At 42.2% G+C, this 24,630-nt stretch overlaps 1 protein-coding gene across 2 annotated transcripts in view; it reads left to right on the top strand.

Annotated features, from left to right (window-relative positions):
• Positions 1 to 1,868: 1,868 nt before the first annotated feature.
• The window catches only part of tatdn1 (TatD DNase domain containing 1), a 58,477-nt gene continuing 35,715 nt past the window's right edge, over positions 1,869 to 24,630 (top strand). Inside the window, exons 1-7 of one of the 2 annotated variants that reach the window (XM_060823560.1) lie at positions 1,869 to 1,947; positions 4,818 to 4,883; positions 8,804 to 8,853; positions 10,828 to 10,891; positions 13,691 to 13,834; positions 13,992 to 14,034; positions 20,009 to 20,094. In XM_060823560.1, coding sequence (XP_060679543.1) covers positions 1,905 to 1,947; positions 4,818 to 4,883; positions 8,804 to 8,853; positions 10,828 to 10,891; positions 13,691 to 13,834; positions 13,992 to 14,034; positions 20,009 to 20,094 — 496 coding nt within the window. In that variant the 5' untranslated portion in view covers positions 1,869 to 1,904. The remainder of the gene's footprint in view (positions 1,948 to 4,817; positions 4,884 to 8,803; positions 8,854 to 10,827; positions 10,892 to 13,690; positions 13,835 to 13,991; positions 14,035 to 20,008; positions 20,095 to 24,630) is intronic. The other variant, XM_060823561.1, reaches the window with a different exon arrangement.

Below are 24,630 nucleotides of genomic sequence, written 5' to 3'. Positions count from 1 at the left end.
TCCTCAGTTTCACCAGTTTCTTGGTTGCTTAGTTTTTTGCTGGGAGATTTTCTTCTGTGATAACAAAGTAGTTGCTTAGTTTCTCCATCTGCTATAAAATTTAAAGTTGCTCTAAAATTTAGTCGACTGCTGTAAAATGTAAAGATCCAGAATCACAACAGCTACTTTCAAACAATTAAGTGCATAGCATTGTGTGAAGTTATGGTACCTGGAGAGTAGGGGTGCAGAGCTCCAAGTAAATTGGGCCTCAACTGGTTAGGGTGTCAGGTGGCCAGATAAATGATGGGGTGATGATTTTGATTTTATTGTCACATATATCAAAGTACAGAAAAAAATGTATAGTGTCGTCACACAAGCTACTATCTTAGGCATAAGTACCTAAGTACAGAAACTTAAGAACCACATAGAAAGAAAGAAGAAAGTTAAAGGTTAAACATTACAGTAATTATAGTTTAGCATGAAACAAATGAAATAAGGTTAAAAGTTATATATTATAGACCTTCCTAAAGTAGAAAAAAAGAAATAAGGGGGTAGTGAGAAAGTGGGTGGCATGGTGGCACAGTGGTTAGTGCCAGAGACCCGTGTTCAATTCCTGCCTCAGGTGACTGACTGTGTGGAGTTTGCACGTTCTCCCTGTGTCTGCGTGGGTTTCCTCCGGTGCTCCGGTTTCCTCCCACAGTCCAAAGATGTGCAGGTCAGGTGAATTGGCCATGCTAAATTGCCCGTAGTGTTAGGTTAGGGGTATAGGTGGGTTGCGCATTGGCGGGTCGGTGTGGACTTGCTGGGCCGAAGGGCCTGTTTCCACACTGTAAGTAATCTAATTTAAAAATTAGGTCTGGCACTGGCGCTGGAGAATGTCTGTGTCAGTTTGGGGGAAGGTGTTAAGGTCTGTAACTGGGGGAAGAAGGGGTCAGTTCTGGTGAGAGTTTGCACCCTGGGAAATGGTGATGGAGGTCGACCGGGCTGGAGCTGGGGGAAAGGAATGATTGGGTCTGCAGCGTGTGAACTGAGGGTCAACACCAGACGGTGAAAGAGGAACGGACTCTTCGGAGTTGAAAAGGGTTTGAGTTTGAAACAGATGAATGCAGGGTGGGCTTCAATGGGATGCAGGGGTTCGGGTCTGCGGGTGTGGTTGGGGAAAAAAGTGTGGCCTTTACAGCAGTTAAAAGGGGGTTTGGTTCCTGGGAGCTATAACGACAGGTGAAAATGTGTTGCTGGTTAAAGCACAGCAGGTTAGACTGCGTCCAAGGAATAGGAAATTCGACGTTTCGGGCATAAGCCCTTCATCAGGCTTATGCCCGAAACGTCGAATTTCCTGTTCCTTGGATGCTGCCTAACCTGCTGTGCTTTAACCAGCAACACATTTTCAGCTGTGATCTCCAGCATCTGCAGACCTCACCTTTTACCCCAGCTATAACGACAGGGTCTGCTCGGGTAACCTTTCCCGAACAAACATTTTTTCTTAATTGTATAGGAACCCTTGGCATTTTCTGATTTAAAAAGGGGATTTTTTTGGAGGGTTCCAGGGATAGAGTTATCCTTCGGAATCTCCAAATTTTCAGACAACTCCTTGGGTCCCGGGCACGACTCCACCTCCGCTGGAATAAAGCCTGTCCATGGGGAAGCCTGGATGCTGTTTACTGGAGGTCACGGTGTAATGAACAACATTTGCCAGCCCGGCTCACTGTCTGTGTGAGTGTATCCTGACTGACACTGACTGTGATCGGATTACTCAGGCTGACCCGCATCGGAAACTTGCAGAATCAATCGATAATTTACAGTAAAGCAGGATCCTCTGGGTTCAGCACAACCCAGGGAGACTGTGACTTCTGGCCGCAGGTTCAACCCCCCCCCGGGGTCAGGGGTCAGAGGTCAGAGCTGGTCTGAAGCACTTCCGGGAGCGGATGGCGTCCGGACGGAGAATGGGGAGCGGCTTAACCTTCATCGGTGAGTGTTTACCGGAGGGAGGAGCAGACTGCTGGCCGGGCCCCCCTCAACGTCCCCGAGCCGAGAGAGAGGGGCTGATCCCTCAGCTCCCCGCCCCGGACACCCCATCTCCCCCACCCATACCCCGCCTCCTATACACACTCTCCGGTGGTCCCGGCTCTCCCCCTCCCCCCAACCCTCTCCCCACCCCCATCCCCGCCCCAGCTCTCTCCCCCCGGGTACCCTAGCTCCCTAAATGAGAGCACCTTGTGCACTGATCAGCAAGAACAGAAGCAACGTGACTGCTCCCGCTGATGGCAATGTCAATGGTGTCACTCACTGCCTTCTCAGTCTCATGTCTTCCTACTGGGCAAATTCTGCAGAGGCTCAATCAGACTTAATGAGGTGAGATACCTAACGCAGTGTCACATCCACAGAGTTTTCAGTTCCCTTCACAGGGTGGAACCACAAATATCTCAGTTGACTCAGGCACTCATTGCAAGTGAGTGCTAGCAAAGATCTCTTTCTCAAAGGAGGCAATGTATCACCGAAGGTCTCACCATTCCCTCTTTCACCATCCACCAATCACTCCCCCAAGTCTCACCTTGTCAAGATTATTTTTTTTCCGGTGTAGGTTTGCTTGCTGAGCTGTAGATTTGATATCCAGATGTTTCATTACCTGGCTAGGTTACATCATCAGTGGCGACCTCCAAGTGAAGCAAGGCTGTTGTCTCCTGCTTTCTATTTATATGTTTGCCCTGGATGTCTGGATATCAAACCTACAGCTCAGCGAGCAAACCTATACCCTAAACCTCAACCTGAGCTACAAACATCATCTTTTCTTATTAGAGAAATATTGATGCTTGTTCTGGTTTTTACAAAGTGAAGAACAACATTTATAGAAAGTTACAGTGAGGCATAAGTTTGTGATAGTAATAGGTCAAGTAACGTGTTGGATGCTCAAAAGGAAATGGAAGGTTCCTGGAGAGAGAAGAAAGATTTGAAGTCTTGAGGTGTGCAATGCAGGAGAATACTGGAAAAGTTAGCATACAGCTCGATGCTGATGATGTAATGTTGTTCACCCTTTCCACTGTCCTGGAGGCTAGAGAGACCACTCCTATTGTTAATTTCCATGTTCAAATCCATCCATGCCTACTTGGTTGGAAAGATTGTTCTCTTCCTTCCATCTTTGAGAGCCCACCTCATTATAATCCATCATATACTACTACAAGACATAAAGTAAGAGTGAAAATTGTAGGGAGCAGTTTTTCTAAGTGTCTTCATTCCTGTAGTAAATACCCCAAGTACTTAGTCTGTACAGTCTGTTCCATCTTTGTCTCTTGATTGATGAGGGAATGCAGAGGTGAGGTGTGACTCAGTTCAAGAGCTTACTATTCAGATTCCTGACCTTCTACTTGTCCTGCCATCTGATTAGTGATTATTTGAAGATAATGGCGTAGTGGTAATGTCACTAGACTATTCATCCAGACACCCATGCTAATTCCTGGGAGGAAAAGATTCGAATTCCACTGTGGCAGATGGTAGAATTTGAATCAGTGCATATTTGGAATAAAGAACTGGCCTAATTGTGACTGTTTAGTGACTGTCAGCTTCCCATCTATCTGTTCCATTCTCCTCTCCAACCTATCACCATTACCCCCACCTCCGCCTGCCTATCGCACTCAGCAGCCTCTCTCCCATTTACCTCTCCATCCCCTTGCCTGACAAGCTTCATTCCTGATGAAGAGCTCTTGCTGGAAATGTCGATTTTTTTTTTGCTCCTCGGATACTGCTACTTCTGACCTGCTGTGCTCTTCCAGGATCCCACCCTCGATCATAATCATACAGATGTACAGCATAGAAACTGACTCTTCAATCCAACTGATCCATGCTGACCAGATATCTAAATTCATCAGGCTTATGCCTGAAATGTTGATTCTCCTGCTCCTCAGATGCTACCTGACCTGCTGTGCTTTTCCAGCACCACACACTCGACCTCTGATCTCCACCAGCTGCAGTCCTCACTTTCTCCTGTGAATTAATAAAACTTATTTAAGTTCCTTTTTGATTTGATTTTAATTCCAATTTTAAAATAAGCAGCACCAAAATTTAGCTTTAAACAAGATTTAAGATTAGTACAATATTTTTGAAGTTTAAGTAAAAAGTGTGAAAGTTACGAGATAAAATACAGATATAAAGATGAAACACTGATATGGACAAATGATACTCATAAAATGGAAGCCAGCTCTGTTTATTAATATTGCAAGCTCATTATTTGAAGATTTCCCATTCCAAGGTGAAGGACACTTCAGAAAATATTGGTTTTGACAAGTGCAAGAGTTCATTCCTATAATGGTTCATGATGCTGCATAGGCAATTCATGGAAATTTGTTACTGCACTATACAGGTGGTTCTGCTATAATGTGACAGTTGTGTTCCTCTGCAACCTCATGCTATAGAAAATCGTGCTATGGGAAACCACGATAGAAATCGCTCTATAGAAGATCGTGCTATGGAAAACCTGGTATGCCCATTCAGCAGGAAGTTTGCGTATGCAAACAATGTCCACAATTCATCAATCACATTAGTGCCAATTTGTGCTGATGAAACGCGTGTTATAGAAGAACTACCTGTAACTGTAAATGCATTCAGGAATCTCATAGCGCTATTCATAGTGCAGACGTAAATATCACTTCTCACTTTTTTAAAAATCCTAATAGCTTTTCTATTGTTCTGAATGTAAAATAACTTCTGATTTTCTCAGGCTTTCCCTTTGTGTATATCCTTTTTCAGATTTTCCCTTTGTGTATATCCTTTCTCTTGTCCACAGTTTGTTTTATTGTCTTTATTTCTTATTAAGCACGTCAGTTTCTTCAATACTTTTTAAACAGATATTGGAATAAATTTGACAGATCCAATGTTTCGTGGGATTTATCGTGGTTCTCGGAAACATCAAGGTAAATCGTGACATGTAACTGCAACTAACTTACTCTTTGTTAAAAGATCAGTACTGTGAACCTTTGTGAAATTTGTTGTTATGTCTGTGCATGGAATGTTAATATGTTTGAAATGTTATTTTGATTGGATATAATTGAACCATGAAATTTTATATGTAAACAGTAAGCTAACCTTCCCATCCCTTTAATGGGCATTAATAGCTGTGGTGAGATAATGAGCTCCAATTTCATGTTACTTTATTGACTTGCTGTACGGGAGTAAGGTGGTTTAGCATTTGATTTATTGAGTGCTGTTGGCACAGCTCCAGGAGTGACCACTTCATATGGTATGGGTTAAGTACTTTAGCACCTCTAGCACCTTTTTTTTAGAATGTGATTGGTTGTGAACTTGCCTTTTTGCGGCATTACAGGGGGAAAAAAAATCACGGATCAGTTCTGATGTGCTGGCAAGAATGATCATGGAGTGACCTCTAGTGGTAATAAGGGTATCCTAACTCTTTGTATAGGTTCAGTAAATTCAATTTTACTTCAGAGTCACAAAGGTGTACAGCACGGAAACAGACCCTTTGGTCCAATTCATCCACGCCGACCAGATATCCTAAATTAATCTAGTCCTGTTTGCTAGCACTTGGCCCATATCCCTCCTATTCATATACCCAAACAGATGCCTCTTAAATGCTGTAATTGTATTAGTCTCCCCCACTTCCTCTGGGGCAGCTCATTCGATACACGTACCACCCTCTGCGTGAAAAGGTTGTCCTATAGGGCCCTTTTTTAAATCTTTCCCTTCTCACCTGAAGCTTATGCCCTCTAGTTGTGGACTTTCCCACCTCAAGGAAAGGATCCTATTTACCCTATCTATGCCCCTCATGAGTTTATAAACCTCTATAAGATCACCCCTCAGCCTCTGATGCTCCAGGGAAAATAGCCCCAGCTTATTCAGCTTCTCCCTGCAGCTCAAACCCTCCCAACCAGGCAACATCCTTGTAAATCGTCTCTGTACCCTTTCAAGTTTCACAACATCCTTTCTATAGGAGGGAGACCAGAACTGCGCACAATATTCCAAAAGTGCCCTAACTATTGTCTTCTACAGCCGCAACAGGACTTCCCAAGCATACCAAGCACTGCCTTCACTATTCAATTTGCATGCAACTCCACTTTCAAGGAACTATGAACCTACATTCCAAGGTCTCTTTCTTCAGCACCCTCCCCAGGACCTTAAGTGAGTAAGTCCTGCCCTGATTTATCTTTCCAAATTGCAGCACTATGCCTCCTGTGTTCACATCTAAATCATTTGCATAAATGACGAAAAGCAGTGGTCACACACGGGCAGCACGGTGGCACAGTGGTTAGCACTGCTGCCTCACAGCGCCTGTAGACCCGGGTTCAATTCCCGACTCAGGCGACTGACTGTGTGGAGTTTGCACGTTCTCCCCGTGTCTGCGTGGGTTTCCTCCGGGTGCTCCGGTTTCCTCCCACAGTCCAAAGATGTGCGGGTCAGGTGAATTGGCCAAGCTAAATTGCCCGTAGTGTTAGGTAAGGGGTAAATGTACGGGTATGGGTGGGTTGCGCTTCGGCGGGTCGGTGTGGACTTGTTGGGCCGAAGGGCCTGTTTCCACACTGTAAGTCTAATCTAAGTCTAATCTAAAAAAACCTCCAATCTGGAAAGCAACTCTCCATCACTACCCTCTCTCTTCTACCTTTGAGCCAGTTCTGTATTCAAATGGCTAGTTCTCCCTGTATTCCACATGATCTAATCTTGCTAGCCAGTTTACTGTGAGGAACCCTGTCGAATGCCATACTGAAGTCCACATAGATCACATCCTCTGCTCTGTCCTCGTCAATCCACTTCATTGCTATTTCAAAAAACGTAAACAAGTTAAAAATCGCACAACACCAGGTTATAGTCCAACAGGTTTAATTGGAAGCGCACCAGCTTTTGGAGCGACGCTCCTTCATCAGTTGACAGTGGAGGGCTCGATCGTAACACGGAATTTATAGCAAAAATTTGCAATGTGATGTAACTTGAATTATACATTGTTAAGCCTTTCATCTGTTAGAATAAAGTGATAGTTTACACACACACACACACACACACACACACACACAGACACAGACACACACAGACACACATGCACACATATATTTTGTGGGGTGAATTTGTACTTGCAGAGTTACATTGCACTTTGCTCAAAAACTGTGTACATTCATGTAGAACTTTGAGCTCAAAAACTGCATGAATTTATGTAAAACTCTGTTATCTCACTTTTTAGATTAGAATCAATCTAAACATCAGGTCTTAGACAGAGAACACGGGGGCTAACACCTTTAACATATAGTCTAGCTATCACCATTGTTAATAGCTAACCCGAGAATGCAACTTTAAAAAAAGGTTTTGTGATTTACACATGAAGAAGTGAAACTATCACTGTATTCTAACAGACGAAAGGCTTAACAGACAATCAATTTTTCAATGTATAATTTCAGTTACATCACACTGCAAATTTTTGCTATAAATTCTGTGTTACGATCGAGCCCTCCACAATCACCTGGTGAAGGAGCGTCGCTACGAAAGCTAGTGTGCTTCCAATTAAACCTGTTGGACTATAACCTGGTGTTGTGTGATTTTTAACTTTGTACACCCCAGTCCAACACCGGCATCTCCAAATCAAACAAGTTAGTGAAACATGATTACCCACGCACAAAGCCATTGTTGACTATCCCAAATCAATCCTTGTCTTTCCAAATACATGTATATCCTATCCTTAAGGATTCCCTCCAACAATTTGCCCACAACCGATATCAGGCTCACCAGTCTGTAGTTCCCTGGCTTTTCTTTTCCACCCTTCTCATTGAGGCATCACGTTAGACAAACTCCAGTCTTCCAGGACCTCACCTGTGATTATTGATGATACAGTTACCTCAGCAAGGGATCAAGTAATCATTTCCCTAGCTTCCCACAGACTTCTAGGGTACACCTTTGAAGGCATCCAGCACCACCACCTCTAATATGGACATTATTAAAGATGTCACCATCTATTTCCCCTCATTCTGTATCTTCCATATAGGGGGCGATAGGGGGAGTGGGCTCTTTAGTACAATCCCAATAAGGTGATCATCCTTTTCTTATTTCTCAGTTCCATCCAAATAACTTTCCTGGACGTATTCTCAGGAATATCCTCCCTAAGTACAGCGTAGTGTTGTACCATATCAAAATACCACTCCCCCTCCTGTCTTGTCCTCCTTTCTATCTTTCCTCTTGCATTTGTACCCTGGAACATTAAGCTGCCAGTCCTGTCCATCCCTGAGCCACGTTTCTGTAATTGCTATGATAACCAGACCCATGTTCCTAACCATGCCCTGAGTTAGTCTGCCTTCCCTGTTTGGCTTCTTGCCCAGAAATAAATGCAGTTTAATTTGTCAGTTCTCCCTCATTCTCTGCTTTGTTCCTGCCTGCCCTGACTATAGGATTTGCTCCTTTTCCCAACTGTACCAGTCTCAAACTTACCTCATTCCTCATTATCTCCCTGGGTCCCAACTTCCCTACCCAGTCCCCCAACCTTACTAGTTAAAATCCTCCCAAGCAGCTCGAGCAAATCTCTCTGCCAGTGTATTAGTCCCCTTCCAATTCAGGTGCAATCCAGGTCACGTCTAGAAATGCAACACACCTCTTAACAAAAAATAAAATTGCAAACTTAATTTGTAATTGCTGTGTGGCCAAAAATCCAGCTTACTAGGAACATGAACTTCTAATATCTTGAGAAATAATAGGCCTTTGCTTACTACCACAATACTAAATTCAATTATCTCCAGCATCAAAACATTATTTAATTATCAGGACCTTGGACAATCAAAGCTCCTGATATCTTTTCTTGAATGAGAAGTTATAGGACACAGAATCTGTTTGTGCACTCTTACAGATGATTTTTTGGATGTAATACAGAGAGCTGTCAAAACTGGAGTTCAAAAGGTAAACAAAATTCTCTTTTCTGTCAAGAGTTTCCAAAATATTGATTTTGAATTCCACTTGAATATAATTTGAATATTGAGAGATTAAAATTGATTTACCGGATCACTCAGTATAATTAAACTGAAGCCTGTAGAAATTCTGAAATTTACTGATCTCCCAAATTTAGAGATTCCAGGCATTAAGCAGAATGAGGAATTAAAGGAAATAAATATTCGTTAGAAGATTGTTTTGGCGAAGTGTGCATTCTGAGGAAGAATGTGTGCTACATGGAAAATATGAAGTCTCTTCAAGAGAATTTGCGCAAGCTTAATGGACAAGAATGTGGCAGATGGATTATACAGTGTAAAAATGTGAGATTGTGCGCTGAGGTAGACCAGAAAGGTGGAGTATTTCTTAAATAATAAAAAGTTAGAAAATTTAGATGGGTGGGAAGTTGGGTGTCCCTGCCAATAATGCACTGAAAGCAAGAAGGCAGGTGTGGTGTAGCAAGCACTTCGGAAGGATATTGGTATGTTAGCTTTTATAGCAAGAGGATTTGTGTGCAGGAATTGCAAAGTCTAGTTTCAGTTATATTTCTTGGTTAGATCACACCTAGAATCCCATACCTTTAAAAGATATTATTGCCATAGAGGGAATGCAGCAACGTTTCTCCAGACTTTTTCCCTAGATGTCAGGGCTGTTCTATGAAGAGAATTTGAGGAAAGCGGGCTTGTATCCTATGGAGTTCAGAGTGTGAGGTAATCTTATCGAAACATAGAAAATGCTTAGAAATAGGCAGGATTATGGTAGGGGAGTTTGGAACCAGGAACACAATTTTGTAATTGGGAAGTCATTAAGGACTTAGGTGAGGATTTTTTTTGAAACTCAATGTCCTGTATCTTTGGAATTCTCTACCTTAGACAGCTTTAGAACCTTACTCATGCTTAAATTAGCGATTGACTGACAGATTTCTAAATACCATTGATATTAGGGGGGATATGGGGATACCATGGAAAAAAGATATTAAATTAGAAGATAAGCCATGGTCATATTGAATGGCAGGCTAGGTTGACAGCTGAAATGGTCTATTTTATTCCTAAATATGGCAAAAAGATTTCTCGAAATGAATAGTCAATGGCCTATCCAGACTGAATTGTGGCTGCTGGGATAGAAATGTGGATTAGTTGGATTCCCTACAGTGTGGAAACAGGCCCTTCGGCCCAACTAGTCCACACCGACCCTCCGAAGAGTAACCCACTCAGACCCATTTACCTCTGACACTGTGGGCAATTTAGTATAGCCAATTCATCTAACCTACACATCTTTGGATTGCGGGAGAAAACCAGAGCACCCGGAGGGAAACCACACAGAAACATGGAGAATGTGCAAACTCCTCACAGACAGTTGCCCAAGGCTGGAATTGAACCTGGGACCCTGGTGCTGTGAGGCAGCAGTGCTAACCACTGAGTCACCGTGCTGGCCTGAATGTAGTTTGAGTGTCAAGGTGTTTGTCCTGTGGAACTATGTCTGCCATGAAAATGTGAGCTAGGATTCTATATTCTATTCTAATCTAAGTATCAGCATTTGCTAAAAACCTATTTTAATTTTTAACATGTACTTTTTGTAAATGGTCTTTACACTAGTTGTGCTTGATGATAGAGTTTTGAGCCTGACTTGTAGTTTAGATTATTTTGTACTTCCAGTATTCTGCATGTACTATTAAAGATTAGTTTCTGCAGTGAACACGAGTTGAACAATTGACTGCCATGGAATACAGTGGGCATAGAATTCAGAAGAACTGCATTGAAAATTATTCCTATATCATGCAATACAGTAATTATTTCCCATCTATGTGACAGGATAACAGTCCTGTCTCCTGTATTGTTCTGTTTGTCTTCTGTAAGTCTACATTATATTAAATACACATTTTCCTCCAAACAAGGATAAATAGGCAAATTGTTCAGCATACATTATATTTTTTTCTCTTTTGTTCAGTTTATGATTACAGGAGGCAGTTTACAAGATAGCAAAGATGCACTGGAATTGGCAAAGACAAGAGGTCAGTTATGAAACCTGCTTTACTTGAAAGTATTTCTTGAAAATGCTCAAGGGGGTGCATTAATCTTATTGCAGCATTCAATGTAAGTTTTGTTGATTTCAATTAAATAATTCTTTAGATTTAAGCTGTACCAAGGAACAACAGTGTTACTGAAAAAAAGTATAACAAATAATTTGAATTTTGTGCTGTGACTAACATGTGTTGCTCATGCTGGTACAGTTCTGCAATTTCACTTTTACATTTACAAAATGAGAAATTATAGTCGGCCAGATTTACTGCAGAATTTAAAAGTATCAAATTTAAATTATGTCACAAAAGTTATTAACTTTTATCTGCCTTTGAGTCTGAAAGCAGTTTAACAAAACATGAAAATAATTTGTGGTAAAAGAGTTGAATCACATTTTAGTCATGGGTTTATTCTGGATAATATTTTTCATGTGAAATCCATTCTGCTGACCTGGGGTAGGTCCTGAAACAGCTTGAATATACTTTTACATTTGAGTTCTTGCTTAGAAGCTAATAAGCAATGTCATTATTCCATATTTCTTTTTGCTCATTAAGCTCACTATGAATGAACATCTCGATTGTACTGTACAAAAAGACAGTAGAACAGCTCCCTTTTGTGCTGTAACTATTGTGATACTGTGAAATATTTGCCTTGTTTACCTACCTGCAATTCAGAAATATTTCATTCAATATTATCTCAGAACACTGTAGAGATAGGCGATAAGATGCTATTTAAACGCAAATACTTCTCTTTCTAAATTTAAAAATGGACGTAAAGTACCAATATATTACCAGAAATAAGCAGAAGTGCTACTCCTGCTATTAATCAGTAATCTCACCATTATTCCAGTGATTGTTTTGCTTTCAAAAAAGTTCATAAAGGTTTTGCAAGCTAATAATCTGATGGCAAAGTACCTTTAGGGTAAAGTACTATGATCATTAATAGTCAAAATGGCAGAAATTTGCATTGGACTTGAATTTAAACATGCACTCAAGTATGCTGTTTTATTCTCTGGCCATAAATGTGAAATAGCTTCAGTAATGCATGGATATATAAGTAACCATTTGACATGTGTATTAAAAACAGGAAATACTGAAAATACTCGGGATCTTGTAGCTTTTCTCAGAGCTGGTATTTGTTCGAAATGTTAGCAAATAAAGAAGTAAAGAACAAAAGGGGAAGTCTGTGATAGAATTGAAGGTAAATAATTGAGACAATGAGACTAGTAACAAAAGAAGCAAAGGAACAAACTTGAGAGCTGTATTGGCAAAATTGAGCTGTGATTACAATCTGAGGTATTGAAATCTATTTCATGGGCTGCAAAATTGAAAGATTTCCTATGCTTCGGTTTAGCTTCATTTAGAGGGGTGAAGAATGTACAGAGTGATCAGTGTGAGAATGGAGTGGAGAATTACAATAGAAAGCAGCTAGAATCTCAGGATTATGCTAGTGGACAAAATGAAGGTGTTCAACAAAGCACTCACCTCACCTACATTTGGCTTCCCCAGTGAAATTCAACAAGTACTATTTATTAAAGAATAAGGTATAGTTAATGCACAGTTTTACCTGAAATGGATTTTGAAAGCCTGGATGACAGGAAGTGAGAAGGTGAAGATCCCTGTCTCCACACCCTGCACTTGATTAAAACAGATGCATCTTTAATATTTCCCAGTTTTATGAAAGGTCACCAATCTGTAATGTTAACTTGATTTCACTTTGCACAAATGCTGACATACTGGCTTAGCATCTCCAGCATTTTCACTTGTGTTTCATTGTCAACATCTGCAGTATTTTTTCATGACCTCTATGACATGGTACCTTCAGTCTGTGCACACAAAAACAAAATTGTTTGAGATGCCCTGCTACCAGTGTTGTTGGTTGTGGCTTTGGCTGACTGGATCCTGAGTTTTGGAGTTCCCACCCACTGACGTTTGCTTAGGCAATCTTTCACCTAGTTTATCAGTAAGTAGGTTTAAACAGTATTTAAAATGTTTGATCATGTGTCCCAATATATCCTTGTGCTGTTGTCAAACTTTGTTTGATAACACTCTCGTGAAGTACTTTGGGATGTTAAAGGTGCTCTGTAAAAGGCTGTGGTATTTGTGTATATCTTATTAATTTCTATATTATTTTAAACATGTTACTGATATCTTCTTGATCTTTTACTTGCCAGAGAAATAGTCTGAGCTTTCTCTGACAGACGTGTATGATTCTTGTGGAAATGTTGTTGGGGATGAAATGAATTATGCAGTGGGTGAATCGCTCGTAGCGGTCCAATTTAGACAAGTAATCGTGCCACACAAACCTTTACTGTTAACTCATTTATTCATGAGCTCACTGGGAGAGACAAGTTGACCGAACGGTCACACGTCACTCCAATGAGATACAGAGAGTTATGTGATTATAAATATTACAATCATGTAACAATTAGCAAACCATTAATTGCAGGATAACGAGCAAGTTAGGTACTTTGCCCAGTCATTAGTCTCAGTCACATAGTGTCTAAGTGGTGTTGGTTAGTAGCTTATAAGCAAGTGTTAGTATACAGTAGGTTCTTGGAATAGACGAACATTCCCATGCTGGGAAAGAATTCATTTATCTGGTATAAGTACAGCTGCAAGGTCAACCACCTCACTAAGCTTGGGAAAGTGTGAGCTTAGCAAGCAGACCCTAATATGAGATTCAAAATGGTTTTCCGTGCTTTTAATATGTGACAAAATGGCTACTTCAGATCAAACACATCTCCCATACATGTCAAATGATCGTTTTTCCTTAATGCTATTTCCTTACAGATTCTTTCTATAGTACAGTTGGTTGTCACCCTACACGCTGTAGTGAATTTGAGCAGAATAATCCAGCGCAGTACTTGTCTGATCTTAAAACTTTGGCCGTTGAGAACAAAGGGAAAGTGGTGGCCATTGGAGAATGTGGTTTGGGTAAGTGTAAAAAATTATGCCTGTCCTATTGTAGGATTGATTTAACATTGTTTTCCCATGGAAACATAATGGTTAGTTTCTGTAACTAGGTTGGGTACATAGCTAATGATTGATAATCATGTTACTTACTGGTTCTTCTTAATTTTTACTTCTGTAGATTTTGATAGATTGGAATTCTGCCCTAAAGAGATTCAACTAAAGTAAGTATTTAATTTTATTTTTGCTGTCTGCTTAAGTCACAAACACCTGTTTTATACCCCTCCCAAATTTCTTTTTCTGCCAAAGATTATTGACATCTACATTATCTCCATGTTCCTATCAGGATAGTCCCAAGGGTAATTAGAAGGAAATGAAAAATCTCTGTGCGCAGAGATAACAATCGCGTATGTAAATCTTTAAACAATTAAAGTTATGTCTATTTTTAAATTGTTATTGCACAAAAGCTGTTCCTGCTGAATTGCAATTTGCCTATTGGCCTTCATAATGTAATGATTCATAGAATGGTCTTATTCTGTGCTGTAACCAGTTGGCATGTCTTTTCCATGCTACAGCAACTCCACAAATCTCGCTTCCAAACCTGTAGTCCTGCAAATTTCTTTTCTCTTCAGATAATTTCCTTTTGAAAGCTGTAATTAATCCAATTCACTATACTCTCAGGAATATGTTCCAAATCTGAAACACTCGCTGGGAAGAAGAGGTTTTTCTCATGTCACCATTGATTCTTTTGTGATTTAATTTAAATGACTTTCAAATCTTCATCCATTAAGAATGGTTTCTTCCCATCCAATCTGTCTAATTCCCTCGTTATTTTAAACACCTCCATCAATTCTCCTGTCAACCTTGTCTTCTGTAAGCAGACCAGTCCCAGCTTCACGTGGTCATGCAATTGAGATCTCTTCTTCTCATAAATCTTTTATCCTTCCTCTTCAGTGCATTCACATACTTTATAAAATGTGGTGCCCAGCATTAGTCACAATACTCTATGAAGATGAGTAGAGTTTAAGATCACCACATCCACTTTCTTTTTATCCTCTTGTCTATTTACAAATTCTAGGATTCTAACTTCCTCTGTCACCTTCAATGATTTATGTACGTTAAGCCTATCATCCCTTTGTTTTCGCACCTCCTTTTAGAATTGTACCTTTCAATTTATACTACCTCTCCTCATTCTTTCTCCAAAATGCATCATTCAGTCTTCTCTGGTTTGCTCTCTCATTTGCTGCAGCGTCTGTCCAGTCCTCTAGCCTGTCCTCAGTCATTTGCTATTCTTCTCAATATTTCCAAATTTTGCATCATCTGTGAAGTTTGAAATTGTGCTCTACACACCCAAGTTTTTATAAATTTCTTTCAGGAAAAAAATTTGTGAAAACAACACTGACATTTCTGTCATGACAGAAATGGTGTCAGTTATTTTGTTATCTTTCTTTGCATTAGAAATTTCATTATTTTGTGATATTGTCTTCTACTGGATGGTACAACCATTTCAGTTTATTTGTCAAAAAACCTGTGTCAAATTTACATTTAAAATAAGGACATTTTTTTGTAAAATAATTAAAGGTCCATTCCAAACCTGTGTAGAGCTTGGCCAGATTTAACTGTGCATTATGATTTTTGACAAAGCACAAGAAAAGAAACATCGATTATTATTGGTTTTGTGGAACTGATTTCGAGGAATTAAGTTCAGGATATTTATTTTATATGTATTAAACCAGGAATAAAAGCTGATGGTAACATTGTAGAAAATAAATATGACTGAATAAGGTTGATGATTGACAATTTATAAATCATTATCATTTAGTAAAATAAATATGTATTATTTACACCTTGACTTCTAAATTCCCCTCCAAACCTATACCACCTTGGCTTGGAACCATATTGCCAATCCTTCATTGTCACTTAGTTCAAAATCCAGGAATTTCCTTTCTCCTACATTGTACAGGCTGTAGCTACACTACATGGACTGCAAAGACTCAAAAAGTGGCTCACTACCACCACCTTGGGTACAGTTATGGGATAAGGAATAAATTCTGGCTTAGCCAGTGATGCCCTTGAAAGAAGAGATTGGTTACTGTATGGCACTTCTACAATCCAGTATGACATCAAGGCAGTGTTACTTTCTAAATCCTGACTGATCTGTATAGATAGTGAAAAAGACTTGCTTCACATTCAACCTGTGATCAGAAATGTTAGCTTACGTGATCTGCATCTGTCTATGATCCATCCTATTTGGTATATTTAATAGTCAACCTATTCAGAGATGTTATTACACACTACTGTAGGGAAGGCAATGGCCTAGTGATACTATCTTTAGACTATTAATCCAGATACCCAGGTAACATTCTGGGGACCCAGTTTCAAATCCTGTCACAGCAAATTGTGAAATTTGAATGCAATAAAACAAAAATCTGGAATTAAGAATCTATTGATATCCATGAAATCATTGTTGATTGTCAGAAAAACCCATCTGGTTCATTAATATCCTTAGGAGAAGGAAATCTGCCACCCTCATCTGCTCTGGCCTACATGATGACTCCAGACCCACAGCAAAATGGTTGACTCTAAGTTGCCCTCTGAAATGGCCTAGCAAGCCATTTAGATGTACCAATTGCTGCAAAGTCTCAAAGAAATGAAACTGTACAAATCACCTGGTATTGACCTAGACATCGGAAGACAATGGCAGAAAGAGCCCTGTCGACCCTGCAAAATGCTCCTTACTAATATTTGAGGGCTAGTGCCAAAATTGGGAGAGCTGTCTCACAGACAGCTGATGAAGAAGGGCTCTGGCCCGAAACGTCGAATTTCCTGTTCCTTGGATGCTGCCTGACCTGCTGTGCTTTGACCAGCAACACATTTTCAGCTGTGATCTCCAGCATCTGCAGACCTCACTTTTTACTCGAAGATTTTAGCCTACTGCGAATCCTCTTGCAAGGATACCTTCCTTGAAGAAGCTCTCTTCCTCCCTCTACAAGGATTTCAGTGAGTCTCTCTCTCACTGCACCCCCCAGGTCATCTCCTCTGCACAGAAGCTCTTCAGCCATTCCTGATGAAGGGCTCTGGCCCGAAACGTCAAATTTCCTGTTCCTTGGATGCTGCCTGACCTGCTGTGCTTTGACCAGCAACACATTTTCAGCTGTCTCACAGACTAGTCAAGCAACAGTTTGATATTGTCTGTCAGGTATGATTCTGTGAGTATGACAATGTCCCAGACACTGCCATCACCATCCCTGGATATGTCATGTTCCAATAACAGGAAAAACCCAGCAGAGGTGGCAACATGGTCATATACGGTTGGGAGGGAATTGCCATGGGAGTCCTCAACATTGACTCTGGATCCCAGGAAGTCTCATGGCTTCAGGTTAAACATGGGCAAGGAAAGCTCCTGCTAATTACTATATACTGTCCTCCCTCGGCTAATGAATTGGTACTCCTCAATGTTGAACAACATTTGGAGGAAGCACTGAGGATGGCAAGGGAACAAAATATCCTCTGGATCTGGGATTTCGATGTACACCACCAAGATTAGCTTGGCAGCAATACTTTAGATCAAGTTGGTCGCATCCTAAAGGATATAGCTGCTAGACTGGTTCCATGGCAGGTGGTGAGCGAATTAACGAGATAAAAGCATACTTGACCTCATCCTTGTCAATCTGCCAGCTGCAGATGCAATCTGTTCATGACAGTATCGGTAAGAGTGATTAACGCACAGTCCTTGTGAAGTTGAAGTCCCACCTTAGCATTGAGAATACCCTCCATCGTATTGTGTGGCATTATCACTGTGCTAAATGGGATAGACTTCAAGCAGAACTAGCAACTCAAGACAGGGCATCCATGAGGTGCTGTGGGCCATCAATAGCAGCAGAATTGTACTTCAGCACAATCTGCAGCCTCATGGCCTGGCATATCCCCAACTTACCATCACCAAAAAAGACTATTTGCATGCTAACCGCATAAGTAGCAAGTCATGGGGACATTGCTAAGTGATCTCCCATACCCAACTGATCAGATCTAAGCTCCGCAGGCTTGGCACTTCCTGCCATAAATGGTGGTGGACGATTAAACAACTCTGGAGGAGCAGGCTGCACAAAAATCCCCATCCTCCATGATGGAAAAGCCCAGCACATCAGTGTAAAAGGTAAGGTGCAACCTTTCTCACCAACCTTCAGCCATAAGTACTGCATGGGTGATCCATCTCCACCGCCTCCAATGGTCCCAAGCATTGCAGATACCAATCTTCAGCCGGTTTGATTCAATCTACATTACACTAAGAAACATTTGGAGACATTAGATACTGCAAAGGTTATGGGCCATCACACCGTTCCAGCAATAGTACTGAAGACCTGTGCTCCAGACCTTAACGCTTCCCTAGCCAAGCTGTTCCAGTATTGTTCCAGCACCTACCTGACAACGTGGAAAATTTCCCAAGTATGTCCTCTACATAAAAAGCAGAACAAATCTAACCCAGCAAAATTTCCACTTAATCAGTCTACTTTTGATCATCAGTAAAGTGATGGAAGGTGTCATCAACAATGCTATCGAGCAGCACCTACTTAGCAATAACCTGCTCAGTGACGTCCAGTTTGGGTTCCACCAGGGCCACTCAGCTCCTGACCTCAGCACAGCCTTAGTTCAAACATGGACAAAAGAACTGAACTCCAGAGATGAAGAAAGAGTGAGAGCCCTTGACATAAAGGCTGCATTCAACAGTGTGCCATCAAAGAGCCCTGGCAGAACCTGAGTTGATGGACTTAAGGAGGCAAACTCTCTGGTGGTTAGAGTCATACCTGACACATAGGAAGTTGGTCATGGTTGTTGGAGGTCCATCATCTCAGTACCAGGACATCTCTGCTGGAGTTCTTCAGGGTAGTGTCCTCGGCCCAACCATATTCATCAATGACCTTCCCTCCATCATAAGGTCAGAAGTGGGGGTATTTGCTCATGATTGCTGAATATTCAGTGCCATTTGCAACTCTGCAGATACTGAAACAGTTCATGTCCAAATGCAGCAAGAACTGGACCACATCAAGGTTTAGGCTGACAAGTGGCAAGTAGCATATGCGCCACACAAATGCCAGGCTATGACCATCACCAATAAGAGACAATCTAACCACTGCCCTTTGAAATTCAATGGCGTTACCATTTCTGAATTCCCCCACTATCAACATCCTTGGGGTTATCATTGACTGGAAACTCAAATGGACTCACCACATAAACACAGTGGCTACAAGAGCAGGTCAGAGGCTAGGAATACCGCAGTGGGGAACCCTCCTCCTGACTCCCTTTATTCCTGATGAGGAGCTCATACTCAAAACATGGCTTCTCCAGCTCCTCAGATGCTGCCTGACCGGCTGTGCTTTTCCAGCACCACACTCTTTGTCCCTCAGCCCATCCACCATCTACAAGGCACAAGTCAGGAATGTGATGAAACCCTCCCCACTTGCCTGGATGAGTGCAGTTCCAACAACGTTGAGGACAAAGCAGTCCACTTGATTGGCACTACATCCACAAGCATCCACACCCGCCACCACCAATGCTCAGTAGCAGCAGTGTGTGTTTTGCAGAAATTCACCAAAAATCCTCAGACAGCACCTTCCAAACCCATGACCATGTCAATTTAGAAGGACAAGGACAGCAGATATATGGGAACACCATCACCCTAAATTTCCCCTCCAAGCCACTCATCATTCTGACTTGGAAATGTATCTCCATTCCCTCACTGTCAAAATCCTGAAATTCCCTCCCTAATGACATTGTGGGTCAACCCACAGCAGGTGGACAACATCAGTTCAAGAAGGCAACTCACCACCACCTTCTCAAGGGCAACTAGGGATGGGCAATAAGTGCTGGTCAGCCAGTGACACCCACTTCCAAAGAAATGAATACATTTTAAAAAAAAAAGCCAGTGGGAATTGAAACTAACCTTCCTTGTCTAGAAGTAGAGGCACTACCTCTGTGCCACAAGAGCCCTTCCCTATTCATTATACAATATCCTTTTCTTTATGTACCAAAATGACCTTCAAATGAAAACATTAGAATATGTTGAGCTTCACTATAACATTATTGGTGATCAGCATATGTAAGTGTACATTAAGACCTTAATTGATAGCCTGTGAATTTTTGTCAGCCTTAATTGATAAAACTTTGTATTGAAATACTAAGAATATACTTTTCTTTCAGATACTTTGAAAAGCAGTTTGACTTGGCAGAAGAAACTAAATTGCCTCTGTTTCTACACTGCAGAAATTCACATGCAGAATTTTTAGGTATGGTTGAAATAAAGTCACTGTGTTTCTAGAGCTGAAAATGTGTTGCTGGAAAAGCGCAGCAGGTCAGGCAGCATCCAAGAGGCAGGAGAATCGATGTTTCGGGCATGAGCCCTTCTTCAGCTCTGATCTCCAGCATCTGCAGTCCTCACTTTCTCCTAACTGTGTTTCTAGCAAAATACAAAGTCAAGTTCTTCAGTGGTTAAATGTTTCAACGTGTAAAATCTCCCCTTAAGTGCTGCAAAATTTCTAGTATGATCAATGATGATAAGGGTAGCAGCCAACGTGGATTTTATGATTCCCAACAGATTGACAACATTGAGAGAAATTTTCAAAATTGTGACTGGAAATAAACCAGTTGACAAAATCTCCTCTTTTAAGACGTTTTCTGTGTCAGACAAACAGACAAACACAACAGGCTACTAACGTATGAAATCATTTTTACAAAAAAGATCATTTTCACAATAATGCTAATCTTTTGAAACATTTTATCACAGTTCCATACTTCTGACTGTTAAATAGCATACAGGAACAGTTTCTCAGTTACCCCTAGCTCAGCAGCATTTTGGAAAGTATTATGGAAAACTGCTTGTCAGCCTATATTTTTCTGGATACCGTTCCATTGTCGAGGCATTTGTGAGTGACCCTCTATTCATTAAAAGCCTGCCTGTTCATTCCATTTCCTTTGAACAGGAACCAAATACTCATCAGCAGTCTGCTTAATCATGAACACAAAAGCAGTTCCCCTGTTCTCCCACAAGGAAAGGGATTTAAAATTCTTCCAGAATTCATTTGGTTATTTTTGGTGTCTCTCCCTGTGACAGCCCCCCCCGGCAATTCTGTCCCTTAACTTCACATCTACCATGACTAATCAACCTAGCCTACTCAATGCTGAACTTTACAGACTATTTCAGCATGGCCTTCGATACATCATTTGATTGTGGGAGGAAACCAGATCACCTCGAGGAAACTCGCGCAGAGACGGGGAGAACATGCAAAATCCACACTGTCACTTGAGGCTGGAATCAAACCTGGGCACCTTCTGCTGTGAGGCAACAGTGCTAACCACTGAGCTACCATGTCACAAAAGGCTCCTGCTGCTGGCTTCTCCTGAAAGGAAAATATCCCAACTGAAACAACTTCCACCTCAGTACCATTAATACAGACAGGGACGTGTCCTCCATTCCTCTTCCTGAAGTCAATGGCTAGCTCCTTCGGTTTGCCGACATTGAGTGAGAGATTGTTGTTGTTGTTGTTACACCATGCCGTTAAGCTGTTTGTCTCTTTCCTGTACTCTGTCTCTTTGTCGTGTTTGAGGTCCCACCCACTACCGTGGTGTCATCAGTAAATTTATAAATGGAATCAGAGCTCAATTTGCCCACACAGTTGTGAGTGCGTAAGGAGTATAGTAAGGCGCTGAGGATTATAGTGGAGACGGTATTGTTACCTATCCCTACTGTTTGCAGTCTACGGGTCAGGAAGTCAAGGATCCAATTGCAGAGGAGGGGGGAGTACAGCCCTAGATCTGAATTTGGAGATAAGTTTGTTTGGTGTTGAAGGCAGAGCTAAAGTCAATAAATAGGAGACTGACGTAGGTGTCCTTGTTATTCAGATGTTCCAGGGATGAGAGTAGGGCCAGAGAGATGGCATCTCCTGTACATATTTTACAACGATAGGCAAATTGTAGTAGATCAAAGCAATCTGAAGTGCCAACTCACGGCCACCTCCTCCTATGTCCCCCTTGACCACAACCTCACCTCCCATCACCAAACCATCATCTCCCAGACAATACACAACCTCATCAGTTCAGGGAATCTCCCACCCACAGCTTCTGACATCATAGTCCAGGAACCCTGCACCCCCTGGTTCCACCTCCTACTCAAGATTCACAAATCTGACTTCTTTAGCTGACCTATTGTCTCGGCCTGCTCCTGCCCCACCAAATTTACCTCCACATACCTTGACACCGTCCTCCCCCACCCCCCACAGTCGAGGAGCTCCCCATCTACATTCGGGACACCACCATCACCCTCTATCACCTCCATGATTTTTGTTTCCCTGGCTCCCAGTGCCTTATCTTCACCATGGATGTCCAGTCTGTAGACACATCTGTCCACCATGATGAAGGCCTCCAAGCCCTCCGTTTCTTCCTCTCCCGATGTCCTCACCAGTACCCTTTCACTGACACACTCATTCGTTTGGCTGAACTGGTCTTCACGTTCAATAATTTCTCCTATGAATCATCCCACTCCCTCCAGACCAAAGGGGTAACCATGCGCCCCAGATATGTCTGTCTCATCATCGGCTATGTGGAACAGTCCATCTTCTGCAACTACACTGGCACCATTCCCCACCTTTTCCTCCGCTACATTGATGACTGTATCAGCGCCACCTTGTGCTCTCACGAGGAGATTCAACAGTTCATCAACTTCACTAACGCATTCTATCCCAACATTGCGTACATCTGACTATCTCGGACACCTCTCTCCCCTTCCTGGACTTCGCCTTCTCTATCTCCATCAACAGTGACAACTCAACACAGACATCTTCTACAAACCCACTGACACCCACAGCTACCTGGATTACACCTCCCACCCTCCCTCCTGTAAAAATGCTATCGGTTATTTCTAATTCCTCCTCCTCTGCCAGGAGGACCAATTCCACACAGAACACACCAAATGGCCTCCAGAGACCACAATTTCCCCTCCAGCGCATCTCATCCACTTCACACACCTCTGCCCTCGAACCCCAATCCTCTAGCTGCAACAAGGACAGAACACTACTGGTTCTCCCCTTCCACCCCACCAACCTCTAGATATATTGCGTCATCCTCCACCATTTCCGTTACCTACGAACAGACCCCACCACCAATGATATATTTCCATCCTGCCCCTATCTGCTTTCCGTAAAGACCATGCCATCCCTGACTCTCCTGTCGGGTCCATGCCCCCCCCTCCCCTGCCCTCCCAACCCCACAAACCCACCTTCCTCTGCCACTGCAGGAATTGCAAAACCTGTGTGCACACCTCCCCCTTCACCTCTGTCCAAGCCCCTAAGGAGCCTTTTACATCCATCGGAGATCTACCTGCTCTTCCACACGCATCATCTATTGTGCCCATTGCTCCCAAAGCAGTCTCCTGTACAATGGGGAGACAGGACGCCTACTTGTGGAATGCTTCAGAGAACATCTCTGGGCCACACACATGAAGCAACCCCACCGCCCTGTGGCTGAACACTTTAACACACCATCCTTCTCCCCCAAGGACATGCATGTCCTGGGCCAACCCCTCTATCACCAAACCCTTACCATCCACTACCTGGAGGTAGAACACTTCATGTTCTGCCTTTGGACCCTTCAACCACATGGGATTAATGTGGATTTCATCAGTTTCCTCATTTCTCCTCCCCCCACCTTATGCCAGATCCAACCTCCCCAACTCAGCACCGCCCTCTTGACCTGTCCTATCTGTCCATCTTCCTTCCCACCTATCCGCTCCACCTTCCTTTCTGACCTATCACCTTCAATCCGCCCCCCCCCATCTACCTATCGCACTCTCAGCTACCTTCCCCCCCCCCCCCCCCCCCCGCCCCACCCCCTCCTCCCCCAGCCCCACCCCCTCCTCCCATTTATCTCTCAGCCCCTTTGGTCCACAAGCCTCATTCCTGATGAAGGGTTTATGCCCAAAACATCGATTCTCCTGTTCCTCGGACCTGCTGTACTTTTCCAGCTCCACACTCTTTGACTCTGATCTCCGGCATCTGCCTTCCTCACTTTCTCCTAAATGAATGTAGGTTGTGAGTGGATGAAAATTTGGCAAATGCAGTATAATGTGGTAATAGTGAACTTGTCCACTTAGGCGGGATGAATAAATAGAAATGTGTTTTATTTGAATGGAGAGAGATTGCAAAAGAAGGACAGTGGTTTGTGGGTGTCTTGGTACATGAGTAAAAAATGAGGTCTGCAGATGCTGGAGATCACAGCTGCAAATGTGTTGCTGGTCAAGGCACAGCAGGCCAGGCAGCATCTCAGGAATAGAGAATTCGACGTTTCGAGCATAAGCCCTTCATCAGGAATGATGAAGGGCTTATGCTCGAAACGTCGAATTCTCTATTCCTGAGATGCTGCCTGGCCTGCTGTGCCTTGACCAGCAACACATTTGCAGTCTTGGTACATGAGTCAAATGCAGGTTTAAAACATTCTTAGGAAGGAAAATGGAATTTTTGTCAATTATTGCAGGGGGAATGGAATGGAAAAGGAAGTTTTACTGCAGTTCTACAGAGCATTGGTGAGACTACATCTCAAGTAATTTGCACAATTTTAGTCTTTGTTTAAGAAAAGATATAATTGTGTTTGAAGAAGTGCAGAGAGGTTCATTTGATTGGTCCTGGGATGAGGGGTTATCTTGTGAGGGAAGATTAGACTAGCTAGGTCTGAGTCTGTTGCAGTTTAGAAGAATGAGAGATAGTCAGATTGAGGGTATTTGATATTGTAAATGCCAAAAGAATACTGCTTTTCCCTGTGGGAGAGTCTAGAAC

The sequence above is a fragment of the Hemiscyllium ocellatum genome, chromosome 4, assembly GCF_020745735.1.
Source record: "Hemiscyllium ocellatum isolate sHemOce1 chromosome 4, sHemOce1.pat.X.cur, whole genome shotgun sequence".
Taxonomy (NCBI): Eukaryota; Metazoa; Chordata; class Chondrichthyes; order Orectolobiformes; family Hemiscylliidae; genus Hemiscyllium; species Hemiscyllium ocellatum.
The sequence above is the reverse complement of the archived record's forward strand: the minus strand, read 5'-3'. Positions and strand labels throughout refer to the sequence as shown.